Consider the following 22,657-nt stretch of genomic DNA (forward strand, 5'->3'; position numbering starts at 1 on the left):
CTCTCTCTCTCTCTCTCTCTCTCTATATATATATATATATATATATGTATATATATATATGTATATATATACACACACACATATATACACACATACATATAAAATGTTTAAAAATATTTTAAAAAATGATTGTCTTATATCTAATAAGAGTCCCAGAAAGAATATGCAAAGACAATATTCACAAATAGCTTGAATTTTTTCAGAACTAATGAAACACATGCACTCTAAAAGAGGCACAATAAAAGTGCAGAAGCCCAAACGCAAACAGGTTATTCTGTGAAAGAGAAGAGCAAGATTATTAAGACACTTTGAACCAAAATAAAGTCTTTTTCCTAATTCCAAGCTCATTTTCAAATGGAGAACAAGTGTGATATTAGTTTAATTCAGTAATCCATATTACCCATAAGCTATGAAAAATCCAGGATATATAAACCCCTAGGATACACATGGGTTTTCTAAAAGGATAAATAGGCATGGACAGTTTAAAAAAATCAACTCATATATCCTCAATCTCCATTTCTACACTTTCTTAAAAAAATGATTTACTTTAAAGCCTATCTATAAAAACAGGACTCATACACTATCTCCTTCCCCATCTCCCATTTCACAATAGACCTTTTTCTACTTTACAAAACAAAACAAAGACATAATTCTCACCTACTGTATTAAAAACCTCCTGAAAGGAACAATTTGAAATATTAGTATCTAGAATCTCTTTTGGCACATGAAATAGTAGTAGGGCTTCATATCTTTCCCTGTTTTATATATATTTCTGTTAAAAGTCAACCATGGGTTAGAAAACTGAGTATTATGGACCACAGTAGGGTTTTCTTAATTCAGCTATGGTGCAAAATGAAAAAACAAAAGTGATGAAAATTTGCACTTATGAACTTTGTATCTTCTACTCTAATTATTTTCAAAAAAAAACAAAAAAAAGCATTGCTCCAAGAAAAAAAATCAAGTGAGAACAACTCAAAGAAAGCATAAATTTTAAAAAGAGACTGAAATCTGCTGTGCCGTATTACAACCAGGTAACAAATTCAAGTCAAACCAAGGCCATAGTTTTCTGCCTTAGAATTCTGAAGTGAAATGACTGTCATGAAGATACAAATTAACATGTATATTTGAAATGAAAAATAAAAGCAGGCTTTTATAAATAAATATTACATCTGATTTAACTGACTGGTGGGTCTATGTGAACTGGCCATCTTAAGTAAGTTCTATGTATGTATTTTCCAAAGACTAAATGAACTAAATATGCAGTTCTAACTTGTAAAGAAAATATATAAACCAAAAAATATTTTACAAACAAATATTGTATTGGCAAAGGCATCCTGAAATTAACAAGATTTCAATTTTTTGAATTTGAGTATTGGTTAAAAAAAGAATCTAAAAGTAACAAGTATAATTACTAGCCACTTGTTCAGCCTTTTTGTTGTTGTTGTTTGTTTTTTAGATGAGCCATCCTGCCACCTGTTGGCAGCTCAGTGACAGCTCAGCTTGGACCGGGCGTCGAACTGCTGTTACTCAGAGCTCAATCTCTTGAGCGAGCTCTTAACCAACAGAGCCACTCTGCCGGCCCACCACTTGTTAAGTCTTGATAAAGCCTTTTTGGTATATTCCGCCCAAATTCAGAAAGCCAGTGATGAATGACTACATTACAAATTATTTTTAACTTTTTTTTATTTCTTTTTTTTAACTTTTAGAAACAGTTTATTTTCCGTCAACCTTATTTCCATTTGGTTTGAATTTGTGGAAGAACAGCTTAGGACCATTCAGTGGTTGGTCCTACCCATTCAGTGGCCTGAGCAGTAGGGGCTGCAGACCAGTCCTCAGTGGCAGCTCAGCACTCCCACCTTCAGTAGGAAACTGCTGAATAGGCACAGAGGGCACCTGCACGCCTTCAGACCCGTCTGTGACCTCAGGCTGAGCAGCAGCAAACGAGGCAGCTGGAGCAGACAATTCACCCTGAAATTCCTCCTTGGCCACAGCCTTCTCAGCAGCAGCCTGCTCTTCCTTTTCAATCTCTTCAGCGTCTCTGTAGAAGTAGAGGTCAGGCATGACTCCCCGCAGGTGCTCGCGGGAGATGGTGCCATGCATGCATAGAACTTTCCAGGCCAGCATCCCCCACATCACACCCACTGAGTGAGCTCCCTTGTTGTTGCAAGTGAAGGCAGTGTCCACATAGCTCAGAGAAGAACGTTCTGTTACACAGAACGATGGTGGGCAAGTTAACATATGACGCCTCTGTGAGAGGCTGGTAGTCAGCCCTGGGATCGGTAACCACCAGAAGTCTCAGCTCCCAAAACGTTGCCTGGATCTGGTTAGGGAAGGTCACAGGAGTGAAGCAGCCAGCAATTAGAAGGGCTCCAGTGGCAGCAGCAAACCTCAGCACAGCTTGTTGGCTGGTATTCCTGGACAATTTGACACTGACATCAGCTGGGTTTTCAATGGCAACAATGGCATGAGCTGCCAGCAGAAGCTTCTCCCAGGTTCTCTTCAGATTTATGATGTAGATGCCATTACTTTTCCATTTGTAGATGTACTGTTCCATTTGGAAGTCAAGCTTGGTGCCATCTAAGTGGATTCCTGCTGCAAGGAATTTGAGGGCATCCTCCTCCTTCATTTGCAGGACACATCAAGGGCTCCGGACATTGTGAAAGTTTCCCTTTAAGTTACGTGGGAACTGAGAATGCCATATGGGTCCCTCTCTGAGTAGCATGCCAAGTATTTTTAACTTTTAAATGTTAGATTACAATGTGATTTGGGACATTTAACTCAAAAGGAAAGAATTAAATGATAATGCTATAGCAAAACTTTTCCCATATCAATCTATTATATGACAAAGATTTCTCAGCACTTATACCTATTAATAAAAAAAAGTATAAAAATAAAATTGCTACTGAAAGTTTTATTCTAGCAATAAATAACATTTATTCATGGATATATAAACTGAAAAAATAAAGAAAACATCAGTGCCATCTGTTTTAAGATACATCTCCAATATAATTCTACACAATAGATTTAATAATTATATCTTTAATATAGTTTGGGGTTAAATATTTATTGATAAGTATAAAGAAAACTCAATCCAGTAAAAAAATACTTAGAACCTTTTAGTGACAAGAACCTTATTTAATGTTAAAGTTCAGTGAATGTTTCTTTTTATTAAAGTATGATAGGATAACTTACAATTTTTTAATCACATAAAAATACATCATATGAAGTTAAAATACATATATATAAAATATGCATATGCAGTAAAACTTCTGTGAGAAAACTGAAAAGAAATAGAAACTCAGGAAGAAAAACGCGCAATATAATATTTTCAAACTGTTAAAGGGGAGATGGTACATATATTTTTAAAATAGATAATGGTGAATACCAAAACAGAATTATTTTTAGAGACTACTGGATACATATGAGTGTCATGTAAGTTTTATTTTAAAATAGCAACCTTCACATCCTTTACAACATGTAACAGGGTGTATACTTTTCTTTTTTTTTTTTTTAATTAGGGGTATCTGCAAGCAAAAAAAAAATAGAAGACCAGAGTCATAGAAGTTAGTAATGGCAAACACCTTTTATTTTTCCAAACAAAGTTCACTGTTTTTGTCCCCCTGAAGAACACCTAAACAGTAATACTCTGAGGAATTGAGATGTTAAAATAAAAACTTGAAAAAACTGCAAGGTGAAAAACCTTATAGTTTCTCAGTGTGAGTAATTTTATAAAGACAAACTTTAGAGTACTAAGAAAAACTCAAATTCTATAAATTCCTTAAGTTATGACAAAATAGAGATATGGAAGAAAAACACCCCTACAAAGATGCAGGGGGAGTAAATTTTAAAGTTCCCCAAAATCATTCAATTGTAAGTACAGGAAATATGTGAAGAGGGTGTGCTATGTCAGGTTGGCAAAAATTCAAGTTTGACCATAAACTCCCCAAGGCTACCGAAAATAGGAACACTCATATATTACTAGTGGAATGACAAGTACTAACTCCTATGAATGAGGCATTTGGCAATATCTAGCAAAATTACCTGTAAATTTACCCTCTGAAACAGCAACTACAATTCTAGAAATCTATCCCACAAATATACTATACAGATATGAAAAGATGTAAGCACAAGGCTTTTTAAAGCACTACTTATAAAAGCAAAAGACTGGGTAAGAAACCCCTCTGTTTATCAACAGAACAACTGACTATCTATGCTACATCCATTACCTGGAGCTATGTAGCACTAAAAGAGATAAAGATCTCTAAATTACTGTAGGTTGATCTACAAATTATACTGTTACTGTATTTTGCCATGTATAATGCGCACTTTTTTGCTCAAATTTGTGAGGGAAAAATAAGGATGCACATTATACACGGATGGTACTAATTCCCTATCTACATATATGTTTTTAACTCTTTCATTTATGCTTATATGAGTTGAAAGTGCAACTCTAGAAATCAATAACAATATACATATGCAAAATAATACCCTGGAATCCAATCATCAGTTTTGTTGAACTTACAAAGAACTTGCAAGGAGGAAGCATTCTTGGCCTTCTGTGATGCGTAAACATCATAAATTTGTTACTGGTACATAAAATTTCTTGAACTTTGTATCTGTTCTTGTGTTTTGTAATTTTATGCTACATAAAATTTCTTGTACCATAATATGTTAAAAAAATAAATGTTAAAATTCCTTTATAATACAAAAAACAAGTACCTAAATGTAAACACATAAAAATTTGAATTAAAAAATTAAAACAAAATATTTTCTTCCCTGAAAGTTTGAGCCAAAACACGGGTGGGCATTATACTTGGGAGTGCATTATACACGGCAAAATACGATGAGCAAAAAAAAAAAAAAAATCAAGGTACTGAACAGTCGAATACCTTCTCCAAGAAGGGTAATATATTCTTATAATTTCAAAAAATAACATGGAAGGCTAAACCACATAATTTTAAAACAGGCTGCCTATAGGTAAAAGAGAAAGGAATAGAGGGAATCAAGAAAAAAGCTAGAATCTGTGAATAAAAATTTTGTACAGTTGACTTTGGAAACATGTAAATATTTTTTCAAACTTATAAAACAAATCAATTAAAAAAAAACAAACGAATTTCTCAAAATTAAAAAAAAAAAGGCTTAAAAAAAACCACTAGGGCCGGCCGAGTGGTTCAGTTGATTAAGAGTTTGCTTGGGCGTGCAAGCTCTGAGCAGCAGGGCCCCTGGTTCAGTTCCCACATGGGCCAGTGATGCTGCACTCTCTACAGCTAAGATGGTAAACAACAGCTCTACTTGGAGCTGGGCTGCTATGAGTGGCTGGTGACGGCATAGGCTGCAGTGGGGCTGCAGTGGGCTTCTGTGAGCTACCGTGAGTGGCAGGCAGCTGGTGAGAGCTGCTGTGAGCTGCTGTGAGCGACCGACCATCCAATGGACGGTGACCAATCTGCCTCAGATGGGAAGAGCGCAACGATCACAATACCAACATGGGCCAGTGAAGCGATGTCCTCCACACTAGACTGAAGAACAAAAGGACAGCAACTTGTCTGTTCCCCTTCCCTGATTCCCCAATGCTGTTCTCCTCCCCCAATTTCCCAATAAAATCTTAAAAAAATAAAACAAAAACCCTAGCTCTCATCCAACTGGTAGAATTACCAACCAGGAATAATTTCAACATAGTAATTTAAATATACATTTCTAGAGGGATATATTACGGGTGCCACCAAACACCAACAACAAAGAAACAAACAATAAAAAATTTTTAAATCATTTTATTAGTAATTATGTTTGGATTGGTATTGTGAAACTACTTAATGCATCTAACAGGACAAAGTAAATAAGTTAACATCATTAGGAACCCGGACACTAAACCCAAAAGCCATAAAAAAGAGACTGACACATTTCACAACATAAGAATATATTTTCTCCAAGGCAATAACCACCAAAGCAAAAACAAAAGACTAGCGAAAAAAGATTGGTTTAAAATATTAGTAGCAACTAGTATCACAGCAACTGACCAGTTTCTCCAAAAGTATTCTGTCAAACCTAAAAAACCCTTATAAGATGCATTATTGTTATATGCACTAATGTGCAAAGAAATTTTAATTGAACCATGTCATGACATCATTATAATAATATGCATCTAGATAGATTTCAGATGTCAAAATGTGAAAAACTGTGTATCTTAGACTCAATATAAACAGAATCCTATTAATCAATAATATTCTACAGACCAAATAGAAAAATGTGCAAAGGATACTAAATGACAATTATTAGAAAAGAAATAAATGAACTACACATATGAAATATGTTCAATCTCATTCATAATAAAAGAAATGCATATTAAGACTACACTGAGATACTATTTTACACTGATCAAAAGGTTGATAACACTAACAAAAGTATGAGAAAACAGGCAAACTCAGACATTGCTGATAAAAGTGTAAATCAGGTATAACAAAATTAGAAATGTATTTGTCCTAGTACAGCAGCTCTACTGATAGGAATTCGTCCTGCAGATATACCGTATTTCCCCATGTATAAGACACACCTTAATTTTGGGGCCTGAAATTTGAAACAAAATGTATTACATAAAGTTATTGCACTCAAGTTTTATACTTAATAAAATTCATACAACTCCTCATCACTGTCAAACTCCCAACCATTAGCTTGTCCTCATCTGTGTCTGATGATGAATCACTGTCTTCATATATTGCCTCGTCCTCAGTTCCATCTATGGCATTTGAAATCTACAACCACTGTATGACACACCCAATTTTTAGACCCCAAATTTTTCAAAAAATAGTGCGCCTTATACATGGGGAAATACGATACTTGTATGTGTACAAAATAACCCCTATAGAAGGCTGACTCATTCAACATTATTTTAAGGGGAAAAAAGGTTGATAACACAATAAACATGGTCATATTGGATAACAAATGGTATAACATAAAATGGAATACTATGCATTCATTTAAAAGGATGAGTGCTTTTAACGAACTCTTATGGATAGTCTCCAGATATATTAAATTTTTAAAGTAAGATTAGAAAGTGTACAGGCCACTAGCAATTGTATAAGTGTAAAGGAGTGAGACAATATGTTTTCATTTTAACACATAAAATATCTCTGATGGGATAAAACAAGAAACTGGGATCACCGTTTGCCTTTGGGGTGGGGAAGTGAGAGGGACTTAGAATTAAAAAATATAAACATCTTTTGAATTATTTTAGTATATAACCTAAAATTTTTTAAAAATTAAAAAAGCAACACTTGCCTTTTTTCCTTTTGAGGTTCCAGAATCCTCATCTTCATCTACTCGGAGTAGATTTGCCTCACTACATAGAAAATAAGAGGAACAAACCTTAAGTGACAATTACAACCCATTAGTTTTCAGATTCAGAAGTTTTATCCTCTTTGCACACCTAATAATTCAGGGATCAGCAAACAAAGGGACACAGAGTAAATATTTTAAGCTTTGCAGGCCATGTGGTCTCTATATCAACTACTCATCTTTGCCATTGTAGTATAAAAGCAGCCATAGATTTTATGAGTGGCTGTGTTCCAATAAAACTACTAACAAAATCCAGTGGTGGGCCAGATTGGGCACGTGGGCCATCGTTTGTTGATCCCTGCCATAAATGAACACATTAATATTTGTTTTCTTAACTATGGATTTCGTATATGGTCACTCGTTTTTACTTTCTTTCTTGGATTTAAAATTAGGGGAAAAGGACAGTGAAACAATCAGAGAAGAAATAAACTGGTATGAAAACCACAACTAGTGGAAAGTAATTCCAACGGTATTACCACAGTAAAATAGTTATACCTCCTACCACTTTGAAGGAAATATCAACCCTTCGCTAAGAATCAATGGCCTGAGATTCTAAATGACCAGATGGACACATTAACAAACAATTCATATTAATCTCAACATTTTCAAAAAGGATCCACTTGAGGATCCACTTATAAGGACGAACCAAAGAGTACAATTCATAAATGAAATACACAGAGCAGGTAGCACCTGAAAAGACAAATTTTTTACGTACCCATGACAATTCTTCTCACAAAGAAACTCAAAATACACCCTTGTGAAGACATCTCTACTAAGCTATTTTTAGTAAAATCCTAGTTCATTATAATAAAAATGTAAAATGTTTTTCATTACTATTTATATACATCTCAGTATTTTAATGCTAAAAATTCTCTCCTTGCAAACATTTTACAAAAATGTTTTTAAAATGCTATACTTCCTACTCCATTTCGGATTTAATTCCAATTGTTCAAAACTACATAAATACTAAACGAAACAAAAATATTTTAAATTAGGAAATAATCAGAAGTAAAAATAAAAAAAAAAGAAATGGAAGTAGACCATAAAACACCAATTTTAAGTGAGAAACTTACCAGTTCTAAGCTCTCCTTCAAATAAAATTTCACTTCAGTTCAACATCTCATAGGTAAAGGCACATAAAGTAGTAATGATGAACGGAGCTGTTGCCCAGACAGAAGTGAAGCACCTACAATATTTAGCCAATATACTCTGAATGACTTCTTGTGTAAAATTTCTAAAACGTATTTATAGCTTTGGTAGAACTTAGTGCAACACATATTTGTGTTTCTCTGAATTTGCTGTTTTGTTCAGGCCTGGGGTAAACCAGATCAATAAACCAAGAAACTAATGGCATGCTGAATTTGTAATACAAATCTCACAACATGCAAAAGCTTCTATTAAAACTATTATTTAAAATTTTACACAAAAGCAATTCCAAACATTAACAAAGTCTAATAAACACTTTGCTTAACTTCTGTCTGGGCCAACACCTATGTTTATCATTTACAGTGTTTCTGCTTTCTCTGGTGGGAATCTGATCTAAGATGGATGTGGTGGTGAGGGCTTGCAACTGAGAATAAGGATATTAAAGGACATACATAAACTTTCACACAAAGTTCAAGGGACTTAATCTGGGTTCACTTACTCATGATAAATGGTGGCTTTTCAAACTGAATAGAATGCTATATACTTTTTTTTTCAAAGAACAATTTCTTTAGTTGGAAATCATCTGTAGTATGATTTTTAATCATAAGTTACATGTATTAAATGTACATATTTTATACATTTCAAAAGATGGAGAAATATAACAGCAAAATTACCAATAAAGGATTGCTTTTTCCTTAATGCTATGTAAAAGAGTTCAATATTTTAAGAATACCATACTCTTAAAAATGTTTCCATGGAATATAAATTGTTTTCCTAATAAAGCTTCATTCTTATAAAATATCTGAGGGAAAAAATTCTTACTCTTTATCTGTATCTCCTTCACTTTCTTCTCCATGATCAAAGCTCCAATTATTTTTAAAACCTCCATCTCTCTTAGATTCTGATCTAGTCAAAGCTGGAATAAAAACAAACTGAGATAAGTATTCGAAAAAACAAGCTATGCAATATAAAATAAAGTTGAGCATTCCCCAAGCTCTTTGTTTAATCTAGATTTAATTTGTTTGCCTTTTCACTACCTATATTATAAACATTTTATTTCCCCTAAAGAGAAAAGGAACACGTTAAAATTTGTTTTTGCAAAAAGAAAAAAATTGTTTTGCTAATTTACAGTTGTCCATGTGTGCTTGCTAATGAAAGAGGTTCAAATTAGGTATAATAAAAATGAGGACGGGGGCACATGAATATGTATGAAATATATAAAAATCAACATTGTATCTCCATATTTAATGACTGATTCTAGAAATTAGTGCCTATTAGTTTGCTTGCCTTATTTATGAAAACCATATATAGACTACTAGCCTTTTCTTTACCTCCATAATCTCTGCCTTTTAAAGAAAAGAAACAAAACAAGGATTTCTGTGTTGACAATATGGTGACCTTGATGTCAACCACAACAACAAAACTCTCTAAACCAGAACACCAAACATGCTCATTATGAGTGTAAAAGATTTTACAAGTGCATGACTGAAATTCCCTGAAGCCATAAACAACTGGAAATTGGGAACCTGGAGAGAGAAATGAAATTCTGAAGTTGTCATTTGGAGCCATGTGACAAAAACCTGATGACTTAAAGTCTGGGCTTTAAGAAGATTAAGTTTGGGGACCCAGAAAGCTGAGAGGTCAGATTGAAGACCAGAACACCTGAAGGACAACACCCTGATTGGGTAAACTAGGGAAAAAAAGAAACTCACTAAAGAAATCAACAGTGGGAATAGTTATGACATCTTGTCGTTGGTTCTGGGTTATTGGATTAAAATGAAGACAAAGTATACCCACCCCATGATTAGGGAATTCCTAACCATAAACCCACAATTACTGAGTTTTGGAACCAGAAGTTTCATCACCTACATGGCCCAGAAAAGCCCATCATTTAGACCCACAAGAAAAGATGCTCAGTATCACTAGACATTACAAAAGTGCAAAACAAAATATCTATAATGAGCTACTACTTCACATCCATTAGGATGGCCATTATTATTTTAAAAAACAGAAAATAATAAGTGTTGACAAGGATGTGGAGAAACTGGAAGTCTTATGCATTGCTGGTGGGGATGTAAAATATTGCAGCCACTATGCGAAAAGCTCGGCAGTTTCTCAAAAAGTTAAACACAGAATTACCCTGTGATCCATCAATCCCACTTCTAAGTGTACACGCCAAATAACTGAGGGCATAGACTCTAATACTTCTATGCCAAGGTTCACAGCAGCATTATTCACAAGAGCCAAAAGGTGGAATCAACCCAAATGTCCATCAACAGATGAATGGATAAACAAAATGTGCTGTGTGTGTACACACACACAAACACACACAGAGGAATATTATTCATCCACAAAGAAATGAAATTTTGATACATGCTACAACATTATTCTGAGGGAAATATGCCAGACACAGAAGGCCAAATATTGTATGATTTTACTTACATAAAGTACCTAGAATAGGCAAAGTCAGAGACAGAAAGTAGAATATTAGCAGGAGCTAGGGCAAAGAGAATAGACAATTATTTTTTTAATGGGTACAGTTTTTGTTTGGGATGATGAAAAAGCTCTGGAAATGGATAGTGGCGATAACTGCATAACATTATGAACATACTTAATATGCCAATCCACAACTGCACACTGAAAAATGGTTAAAATAGTAAATTCTATGTTTTATATATATATATATACATATATATTACCACAATAAAAAAAAACTTTGCAGAAGCAAAACATTCTAAATGACTAAGTAAATCAAATAGAAATCTTCTCTTAAAAAATATAAAATTTCAATTCAAGCCTCAAAAAAAGAGTTTCAAAGAATGAGTTCACAATAAAAAAATCATTAAACCAGAGGAAATAAGTCATTATGCGCAAAGCTTGTATTCTGGGGTTGGACAAGTAAGTAAATAGATAATGGGAGCAAGGTTTTTCCCTGTCAGAGAACGAGGTTACAAATTAGCAAGATAGAAAAGCCAGAATTGCACTGGCCAAGTGGCGCATTGGTTAAGAACTGGCTTGGGATGTCAGAGGGCCCCGGTTCGGATCCCACATGAGGGCCAGTGACACTGCCCTCTACAGCTAAGATGCTGAACGGCAGCTCAACCTGGGGCTGGGCTGCTGTGGGTCACCGGCGACGGCGTAGGCTTCAGTCCCCTGCTGCAGTGGGTTGCCATGGACTACCATGTGTAGCCAGCAGCCAGCGTGAGTGGCTGTCCAGAAGCCGGCGACTGATCTACCTCACCCCGGAAGAGCACAATGATGGTGTCAGCTTGGGCCAGTGAAGCAACATCCTTCACAACTAGACTGAAGAACAAAAACAACAGCAACTTGTCTGTTCCTCAGCACTGTTCCCCTCCAATTCCCCAATAAAATCTTTAAAAAAAAAAAAGCCAGAATTAACAGAGTTCATCAGAGTAACAGATATCAGTATGAGCTCATATTTTACACATACACAGATGGATGGATACAGAAGCAAATGTAGATATGCTTTGTACCATTGTAGTATACAGAACTCAGGCTCTATCTATCCTCTGAGAAGGTCTAGGAGAAGAGATGCTCAAGTAGCAACAAGCATACCTACAACCAAATTCTTGATTTCTAAATACCATTCACCAATTAAAGGAGTCGGGGCTCCACGGAGAAATGACTGATTCTAGGGATGAAGCAGGAAAATACAAGATAAGCGTGGAATATTTTGTTGTGCCAGAAAACAAGCAGGTGCTTAAAAACTAAACAGAACAAAACAAAGATAGGAGCATGTCAAAAGGTTAAAAGAGCCAATCTGAAAGCCTCCCAATAGTCAAACAAAGGCAGAACAATTTTAGCAAAGTTAAATAATAGTATTGGATGGTAATTCCCAAACTAAAATACTCATGAGTCCATACTGATATAAATAATTAAATAATAAATGGGGAGATGGGGGTGACCAGTTATCTCAGTTGGCTACAGCATGGTGCTGATAACACCAAAGTTGCTGGTTCAATCCCCCTATGGGCCACTGTGAGCTGCACCCTCCATAAAAGAGTCAACTATGCCATTGTAGAATGAAAGCAACGTGTAACCAATGACCATGGCTGTTCCCCAGTAAAATTTAAAATAAATAAATAAATAAATGGGGAGAAAATAAACATCTTCCTTAAAGAAAAATCCCAAATGATGTATGTACAAACTCTTTTCCTCTAACAGACGAAACTTAATTCCCCTTCCTTCAGTATACACTGGACTTGAAGTCAACTGACAGTGAGAAACCCGATAATCACTAACAATCTCAGTCAGGTGTTCAAGGTTTTAACATCAAAAGTCATGTTTGATTTATAGCACACAGTTATGCACCACATAACGAAGTTTCAAACATGGACCACATATACGACAGTGATCCCATTCCAATCCTCTAGTGATGTCATAACCATCTTAATGTCATAGAGCAATGCATTACACAAATACCACTGTATTACAATTGCCTACAGTATTCAATACTGCTGTACACGTATGTAGCTTAGAAGCTGTAGGAGAAAAGAATTTGTCACCTCAAAATATGTCTCTTTGGCATAAGGATTATTTTAGGATGGTGAATTTTAATAAACAGCAGACATGGGAAAAGCTCTAAAAACCAAGAAGGGGCAAGTTAACCAAAAAGGTCAGTAGGCAGTGAAAAATCAAGAGAGATTATTTTATGTACTAAAAGAACTGGGGTTCTGTACACAGAATTCTAACAAATCTAATCATATGGTTTCCTAATAGACAGATTAGAACCTATAAATTAATAAGTGAAAGAACAATAATCTCACAAAAAGTAATAACTGCCAGTGGAAAAAAACCTATAAAGCAAACAAATTTTTAAAATATTTAGAGCAACTTGAGAGTAGGGACAAAAATTTAAAACCCTCAAGTCTTTGAGGCTATCACCACATTTCAAAATCCTGCTGTGGCTGGCATTCGTAATGAGAGTGGAAAATTACGCCCACTGTACCTCACTTACAAAATTGAGAGGAAGGAAAGATAAACATTAAGTGATCCCAGTTAAGTATCACAAGTTAAATATACACATTTTTCTCCATACCCTCCACTAAAATGACATAAATGGAAGGAGGGGAAAAATTAAAAACCGATAAGAACAAAAGAACACAGAAAGGGAGATAACAGCTCATGTGTGATATAACTAAATCGATGAAAGATGAGAATTTGATGGATGAGTAGGAAGTAATTTAGTTGCGTAGAGAAAGGAAATCTAAACGCCTATGAAGGCATAAATATTACAAAACTGGCACAAGAAAACAGAACATTTCAACATTGCTGTATCAATAAAGAAATGGAATTCATTATTACAAATTGTCCCATAAAAATTCAGACCCAGAAGGCTTCTCTGGCAATTTCTTTCAAATGCTGAAGAACTAGCAACAAATTTACATAAACTTTCCCAGAAAACAAAAAAAGGAACACTTTGCATTTCATTTTATGAAATCAAAATACCTGATCACAAATGTGACGATGACATTCAAGGAAGTAAAATCATCAAGCACTCTTTTTCATGAAGACAGATATAAAACAAAATAAAATATGAGCAAATGAAATCCAGTGATATATAAAGGATAATATATTACCATCAAGTAGGGTTAATTCCAAAAGCAAGGGTTAACATTTGAAAGTAATATACCCACAAGACAAAAACTCTTAGCAAACTAGGAACAGAAGGGAACTTCCTTAACCTGAAAAAGAGTTAACTACAAAAACCTTCAGAAAACATCATAACTTCCCCCTGCAATAAGCTATAAACAGTTCTCTTCAACTTTGTAGGGAGGGTCCTAGCTAGTACAGTAAAGGCAAGGGGGGGGGGGAATGCCTGTGAGAAGCAAGGAAAACAAACCAGAAGCAAACTTATTCACATACAGAACCCTAGAAAGGCTCAAAAATTGGAGGCCCGAGGTATATCTGAAAAAAGAAAAAAAATTTTTTTAAAGAACACATATATAGTAAAATGTGAACTAATAAATGTATAAGGATAAAATTGGAAAAATCAACATTTGGGAACCATTATAGCAATAACTGACTCAAGCATGCAACATCAATGGATGTTAAAACTAATAAACGAAGAGAAGCTCAAGCTATTGAGTGCAATTTGATAAGAAACAGTATATTTACATTGTCTCAAAGCATTTTCCTACAAAATATGTACTAATTAATTACAAAGGGAAAAATAGTACTTTTCAGCAGAGTAGCCTAGCAACCATCTTAACTAAGTGATCAAAGTTAATTTCACCAGTAATAGGACAAAAGATCACCTCCATTGCATTTCTTATAAAAATGCATAACCTGAATCTAATCATGAGGAAACATCAAATAAACCCAAACTACAAAATAACTGTCCAGTGTATTTCAAGCATGTCAAGGTAAAGAAAGACAAAGAAAGACTGAAAAACTATTCCAGATTAAAAGAGACAAAAGAGACATGACTAATAAATGCAATAAATGATCCCTGACTGTACCCTGAACCAGATTTTTTTTTCTTTTGCTATAAAAGAACATTTTCAGGTGATATAAAGTCTGTAGATTAGATAATACAGTGTCACCTTACAGCTGCCTGGGCACTGATCCTTTGAAGTCATAAGGGAGTGTCTTGAAATGCTAAGACCCAAGGGAATAATCTCAGTAAAACTTCCTTATCTGATGGTCTCAGAATGCTGAGTCCATCCATAGGGATCATACGTATGTGTAAAAGCACTTGTGTTTGAGCACAAGGAATTTCGGTGAAGCAGTTGCCAGGGACATCGAATCAACAAACTGGGTTTAGATATTCAAATTTACTTCTTTGTGACAGTTAACAATAAAAGCTTTGCGCCCCCCCCCCCAGTCCACAAGACTAGAGACCCCTGGCCCACAGAAACTCTACATTTGACTCTTGTATTTCTTAACCCTTCACCGCCCTCCCTCAAGCTCCCCAGCCCTTGTCACGTGGAACGTGTTAATACAACATCAATGTTAATTAAAAAAAATTTTTTTTTAAGATTTATATTGGGGAATTGGGGGATGGGAATAGCGCTGGGGAATTGGGGGAAGGGGAACAGACAAGTTGCTATCCTTTTTTTTGTTGTTGCTCTTCAGTCTAGCTGTGGAGGACGTTGCTTCACTGGCCCAAGTTGGCACCATCACTGCTCTATTCCCAGGTGAGGCAGATCAGTTGCCAGCTTCTGGATGGCCACTCACGGTGGCTGCTGGCTACACACGGCAACCAACTGCAGCAAGGGCTGCAGCCTACGCCATTGCCGGTGACTCACAGCAGCCCAGCTCCAGGTTGAGCTGTTGTTCAGAATCTTAGCTGTAGAAGGCAGTGTCACTGGCCCTCATATGTGAGATCCGAACCGGGGCCCTCTGGCATCCCAAGCCAGCTCTTAACCAACGCGCCACTTGGCCGGCCCTTAATTTTCTAATTTTGATAACTGCACTGTAGTAATTTAAGAAATGTACTGTTCCTAAAAGGGGGAAGGTAGGACAATGTAATACTTACTTTCAAATAGTTCAGAAAAAGAAATTATGTATACATGTATCTAAATACACATAGTTTGAAAGAGAGAGAATATGGTAAAGCAATTGTGGTAAATGTTAGTATTTGTGGAAATAAGTGAGGGGCATATGGGAATTCTTTGTACTAGTCTTACAATTTTCCTGCATGTAAAATTATTTCAAAATAAAAAGTAAAAACTTTAAAGACTCAAAAGTGGAAACTACCATAAGATCCAGTGCCAAGGTAGGAAAACCTAAACTATAAATTGACAAACTGTTGGAGGTTTAGTGTAAGACTACCTGTGAAGTGGTACAGTGTTACTTTAAAGTAGACTTGGATTAGCTGTAAATGTATACAGCGAACTCTAAGGGAACCACTGAAATTTTTTTTAAATGAAGTATAACTGAAATGCAAAGAAAGAAAAAAATGGAATCATACAAAATGCTCAATTAAAACAACATAAGGCAGAAAAATAGTGTAAGACAAAAACAGGAACAAAGAACAAAGGCAGCAAATAGAAAATAGTAACAAATATGATAGACATTAATCCAAGTATGTCAATAATCACTTTGAGGGACCGGCCGAGTGGCTCGTTGGTTGAGTTGTCTTGGGAACGCCAGCTCTCAACAGCAGGGCTATTGGTTCGAATCCCACATGGGTCAGTGACGCTGCGCCCTTTACAGCTAAGACGTTAACAACAGCTTGACCTGAAGCTGGGCTGCCATGAGTTGCCCGCAATGGCATAGGCTGCAGTGGGGCTGCAGTGGGCTGCTGTCCAATGGCCAGTGACCGATCTGCCTCAGCCGGGAAGAGCGCAATGATCACAATACCAACATGGGCCAGTGAAGCGACGTCCTCCACAACTAGACTGAAGAACAAAAGGACAGCAACTTGTCTGTTCCCCTTCCCCCAATTCCCCAATGCTGTTACCTCCCCCAATTCCCAAATAAAATCTTAAAAAAAAAAATCACTTTGAATATAAATGGTCTAAATGCACCAATTAAAAGTGAAAGATTGTTAGACTGAGTCAAACAGCAAGACCCACCTATGTGCTGTCTACAAGAAACCCACTTTAAATGAAAAGACACATATAGATTACAAGTAAACAGATGGAGAAAGACATACCATACTAACAATAATCAAAAGAAAGCAGGAGCAGCTATATTAATTTCAGACAAAGCAGATGTCAAAACAAGGAAAGTTATTAGGGATAAAGAAGGGTACTACATAATGTTAAAGGGGTCAATTCTCCAAGACATAACAATCCTTAACATGTATGTATGTACCAACAGTGTCAAACTATGTAAGGCAAAAATTAATAGACTGCAAGAAGAAATAGCTGAATCTACTACCATAGTTGCAGACTGCTGTATCAGAAATGGACTGATCCAGCAGGCAGAAAATCAGTAAGGACATAGACGAATTCAAGAACACCATCAATCAACTAGAGATATAGGCATACTTCATTTCATTGCACTTAGCAGATATTGTGTTTTTTACAGATGAAGGTTTGTAATAATCCCGCATCCAACAAGTCTTTTGACACCATTTTTTCAACAGCACTTGCTCATTGTATATCTGTGTCACATTTTGGTAATTCTCACAATATTTCAAGCTTTTTCATCATTATTATTATATTTGTTATGATCTGTGACTAATGATCTTGACGTTACTATTGTAATTTGGGGGTGGGCTCAAGTCACGCCCATAGAAGATGGCAAAATTATTTGATAAATGTTGTATGTGTTCTGACTGCTCCACCAACCAGCTGTTCCCACATCTCTCTCACTCTCCTTGGACTTCTCTTTTCCCTGAGACACAACAATATTGAAATTAGGCCAATTAGTAACCCTCCAATGGCTTCTAAGTGTTCAAATGAAAGAAGAATTGCACATCTGTCACTTTAAATCAAAATCTAGAAATGACTAAGCTTAGTGAGAAAGCATGGCCAAAAGCTAGGCCTCCTGTGCCAAACAGCCAAACTGAGAAAAAAGTAGCTGCAGATGTGGTAGAAATAGTAAGAGAACTAGAATTAGAAATGAAGCCTGAAGATGTGATTGAATTGCTATAATCTCAGGATAAAATTTTAACAGATGAAGAGTTACTTTTTATGGATGAACAAAGAAAGTAGTTTCTTGAGATGGAATCTACTCCTGGTGAAGATGCTGTGAAGACTGTTGAAACGACAATAAAAGATTTAGAATATTACAAAAACTTAGTTGATAAAGCAGTGGCAGGATTTGAGAGGATTCACTTCAATTTGGAATGCAGTTCTACTGTAGGTAAAATGCTATTAAACAACACTGCATGCTACAGAGAAATCATTTGTGAAAGAGTCAATCAATGTGGCAAATTTCATTGTCTTATTTTAAGAAATTGCTACAGCCACCCCCAACATTCAGTAACCACCATCATCATCAGTAAGCAGTCATCAACATCGAGGCAAGAACCTCCACCAGCAAAAAGATTATGACTCACTAAAGGCTCAGATGATGGTCAGCATTTTTTAGTAATAAAGTATTTCTTAATTAAGGCTTTTTAAACATAATGCTATTGGGGCTGGCCGAGTGGCTCAGCTGGTTAAGAGCTCGCTTGGGACCCCAGCTCTGAGCAGCAGGGCTGAGGTTCAGATCCCACATGTGGGCCAGTGACACTGCCCTCTACAGCTAAGATGGTGAACAACAGCTCGACCTGGAGCTGGGTCGCTGTGAGTTGCCAGCAACGGCGTAGGCTGCAGCGGGGCTGCAGTGGGCTGCTGTGAGCTACATGAGTGGCTGGCAGCCAGTGTGAGCTGCTGGGAGCCACTGGGAGCGGCTGGCCAATGACCGGCGACCGATTGCCTCACCCGCGAAAAGCACAATGATCATACCAACATGGGCCAGTGAAGCGACATCCTCCACAACTAGACTGAAGAACAACAACAACAAAAAACCCAGTAATTTGTCTACCTGTCTGTTCCCCTCCCCCCAAATCCCCAATAAAATCTTTTTAAAAAATTAAATTAAAAAAAAATAATGCTATTGCACACTTGACTACAATTTAGTATAAACATAACATTTATATGCACAGGAAAAACAAAAAAAATGTGTGTGGCTCACTTATTACAATATCCACGTTATTGTGGTGGTCTGGAATCGAACCCACAATATCTCCAAGGTATGCTTGTATCTGACATCAATAAAGTACTTCATCAAACAACAAAATAATACACATTTTTTTCAAGCTCACATGGTACATTCACTAAGATAGAATGAATAAGATTTCGGGGCCATAAAACTAACAAATTTATAGAAACAGAAATCATACAATGTCCCCTCTCAGACCACAACAGAATTAAATTAGAATAACAGAAAAATTAACTGGAAATCCCAAAAACAAATGGAAGTTTAACACCACACTTCTAAACAACAAATAGGTCAACCAAGAAATCAAGATAAATTTTAAAACATTTTGAACTAAATGAAAATGAAAACACAACTTACCAAATTTGTGAGATTTAGTAAAAGTAGTGCTTAGAGGGAAAGTTATAGCATTGAATGTATATATTAGAAAAGAAGACCTAAAATAAATCATCTAAGCTTCTATCTTACGAAGCTAAAAAGAACAAATCCAAAATAAGCAGAAGAAATAACAAACATTAGAGCAGAAATCAATGAAATTGAACAGGAAATCAACAGAGAAAAATCAAAATCAAAAGCTCATTCTTTAAAAAGACTAATAAGTGCCGACCGAGTGGTGCGGTAGTTAAGAGCTGGCTTGGGACGCCAAAGGGCCCCGGTTCAAATTCCACATATGAGGGCCAGTGACACTGCCCTCCACAGCTAAGATGCTGAACAACAGCTCAACCTGGAGCTGGGTTGCCATGAGTCACCGGTTACGGTGTAAGCTGCAGACACTGCTGCAGTGGGTTGCCATGGGCTACTGTGTGTAGCCAGCAGCCGCAGTGAGCGGCCAGCAGCCGCAGTGAGCGGCCGTCCAGAAGCCGGCGACTGATCTGCCTCACCCGGGAAGAGCGCAATGATGGTGCCAACTTGGGCCAGTGAAGCAACGTCCTCCACAACTAGACTGAAGAACAAAACAACAGCAACTTGTCTGTTCCCCTTCCCCGATTCCCCAGCGCTGTTCCCATCCCCCAATAAAAATCTTTAAAAAATAATAATAATAATAACAATAAAAAGACTAATACAATCAGTAAGCCTATGGTCAGGCCAACTAAGGAAAAAAGAGGGAAAAAATTACTACTATCAGAAATGAAAGAGGGCATCATTACAGATCCCATGGACATTAAAAGAATAATAAAGGAATACTATGAGCAACTTCAATAACCTACATGAAATGAATTAATTCCTTGAAAACTGCCAAAAGTCACAAAAGAAGAAGCAATCTAAATAAAAGGCTATATTTTTAAAGAAATTGAATCAATAATTAATTATTTTCCAAAACAGAAAGCACAGGACCCAGATGGGTTCACTGGTGAATTCTACCAAACATTTAAAGAAAAAAATTGTATCAATTCTCAACAATCTCTTTCAGAAGACAGAAGCAGTGGGAATACTTCCTAACTCATTCTATGAGGCCAATGTTACCCTAAAATCGAAGGCATTATAAGAAAACTACTGACCAATATCTCTCATGAACACAGATGCAAAAATCCTCAAAAAAAATATTTGCAAAGTGAATCCAACAATGCAGAAGGATTACACACCATTACCAACTAGGATTTGTCTCAGCTTTGCAAGGGTGGCTCAACATTCAAACATCAATTAATGTAATCAATACATCAATAGACTAAAACAGAAAAATCTCAACAGCAGAAAAAGCATTTAATAAAATCCAAATCCTATTCAAGATTAAAAACAGTAAACTAAGAATGCACGGGAATTTCCCTTAATAAATAGCTACAAAAATCTACAGCTGACATCAATGGTGAGAAATCAAAGCTTTTCCACTAACATTAGGTACAAGGCATCAATCAGTCCTTTTTAACACTGTCCGGGAAGTTCTAGCTAATTCAATAAAACAAGTCAAGGAAATAAGAGGGTTATAGGTTGGGAAGAAAGAAATAAAACTGCCTTTATTTGCAGAGGACATGATCAACTATGTAGAAAACCCAGAAGAATCAATTAAAAAAGAAATTCCTGGAACTAATAAGCAATTATTGCAAGGCTGCAGGATACAAGGTTAACACAAAAATGTCAACTGCTTTCCTATATACCAATAGTGAACAAGCAGAATTTGAGTTTAAAACACAATACCACTTACATTAGCACCCTCCAAAATGAAATACATAGCTAGAAAGCTAGCAAAATGTGCACAAGATCTATATGAGGAAAACTGTAAAACTCTGATGCATGAAATCAAAGAACTAAATAAACGAGAGATAGTCCACGTTTGTGAATAGGAAGACTCAATATTGTCAAGATGTCAGTTTTCTCCAACTTTATAGACTCAATGCTATCACAATCAAAATCTCAGCAAGTTATTTCATGCATGTTGCAAAGCTGATTCTAAAGTTTACTTGGAGAGGCAAAAGACCCAGAAAAGCCAACACAATATTTAAGGAGAGCCAATTTGGAGAATGAATACTACCCAACTTCAAGACTTACTATAAAACTACAATAATCAAGTTAGTTTGGTATTGCAAAATAGACAAATGCATTGATGGAGAAGAATAGACAGCCCAGAACAGAGCCACATAAATATAGTCCATTGATCCTGGACAAAGGAAAAAGGGAATACAATGGAGCAAAAGATAGTTTTTTCAAAAAATGGTGCTAGAACAACTGGACATACACATGCCAAAAAATTAATCTAGACACATCTTACACCTCTCACAAAAATTAATTTAAAGTGGATCACAGACCTAAGTATAAAGAGAAAACTATAAAAATCTTAGAAAATAGCATAAGAGGAAACCCAGATGACCTTAGGTATGGTAATCACTTTTTAGATATACTATAAAGGCACAATCCATGAAAGAAAAGAATTGATAAGCTGAACTTTAAAATTAAAAACTTTTGCTCTGTGAAAGACAATGTTAAGAAAATTAGAAGACAAAGCTACAGACTGGGAGAAAATATTTGCAAAAGACACATCTGACAAAGGACTTCATCCAAAGTATACAAAGAACTCTTAAAACTCAACAATAAGAAAACAATCAACCTGATAAAAAATGGGCCAAACACTTAACAGACATCTCACTAAAGATATAGAGATGGAAAACAAGCATATGAAAAGATGTTCTACATCATGCCATCAAAGAAATACAAATTAAAACAATGATATACCACTACCCACCTGTTAAACAAGCCAAACTCTGGACCATTGACACCACCAAATGCTGGTGAAGACGTGGAACAACAGGGACTCTCATTCATTGCTGATGGGAAGGCAAAATATTATAGTACAGCCACTTTGGAAGGCAGATTTGCAGATTCTTACAAAACTGAAAATACTGTTAGCAGATAATTAATCCAGCAATTGCATTCCTGGTGGTATTTACCCAAAGGAGTTTAAAACTTATGTCCACACTAAAACCTGCACAGCCATGTTTATAGCAGCTTTATCATAACTGCCAAAACTTGGGAGCCACCAAGATGTCCTTCAGTAGGTGAATGGATAAATAAACTGTAGTATATCCAGACAATGGAATATTATTTGGCACTAAAAAGAAATGAGTTATGG

The 22,657-nt window shown here is 36.0% G+C and overlaps 1 protein-coding gene and 1 pseudogene across 4 annotated transcripts in view; both read right to left on the bottom strand.

Moving 5' to 3' along the window:
* Nucleotides 1-22,657, bottom strand: part of SENP6 (SUMO specific peptidase 6) — a 115,672-nt gene that overhangs the window by 76,537 nt on the left and 16,478 nt on the right. For 3 of the 4 annotated variants that reach the window (XM_019651539.1, XM_019651540.1, XM_019651538.1), the window contains exons 2-3: nucleotides 9,298-9,391; nucleotides 7,273-7,333 (exon numbers count right to left, since the gene is read on the bottom strand). In XM_019651539.1, the coding sequence (XP_019507084.1) occupies nucleotides 7,273-7,333; nucleotides 9,298-9,391 (155 nt within the window). Of the gene's footprint in view, nucleotides 1-7,272; nucleotides 7,334-9,297; nucleotides 9,392-22,657 lie in introns of those variants that run through there. The other variant, XM_019651542.1, reaches the window with a different exon arrangement.
* Nucleotides 1,728-2,810, bottom strand: LOC109387557 (40S ribosomal protein SA pseudogene; annotated as a pseudogene).

This window comes from Hipposideros armiger, unplaced genomic scaffold (genome assembly GCF_001890085.2).
Source record: "Hipposideros armiger isolate ML-2016 unplaced genomic scaffold, ASM189008v1 scaffold_162, whole genome shotgun sequence".
In the NCBI taxonomy this organism is placed as follows: domain Eukaryota; kingdom Metazoa; phylum Chordata; class Mammalia; order Chiroptera; family Hipposideridae; genus Hipposideros; species Hipposideros armiger.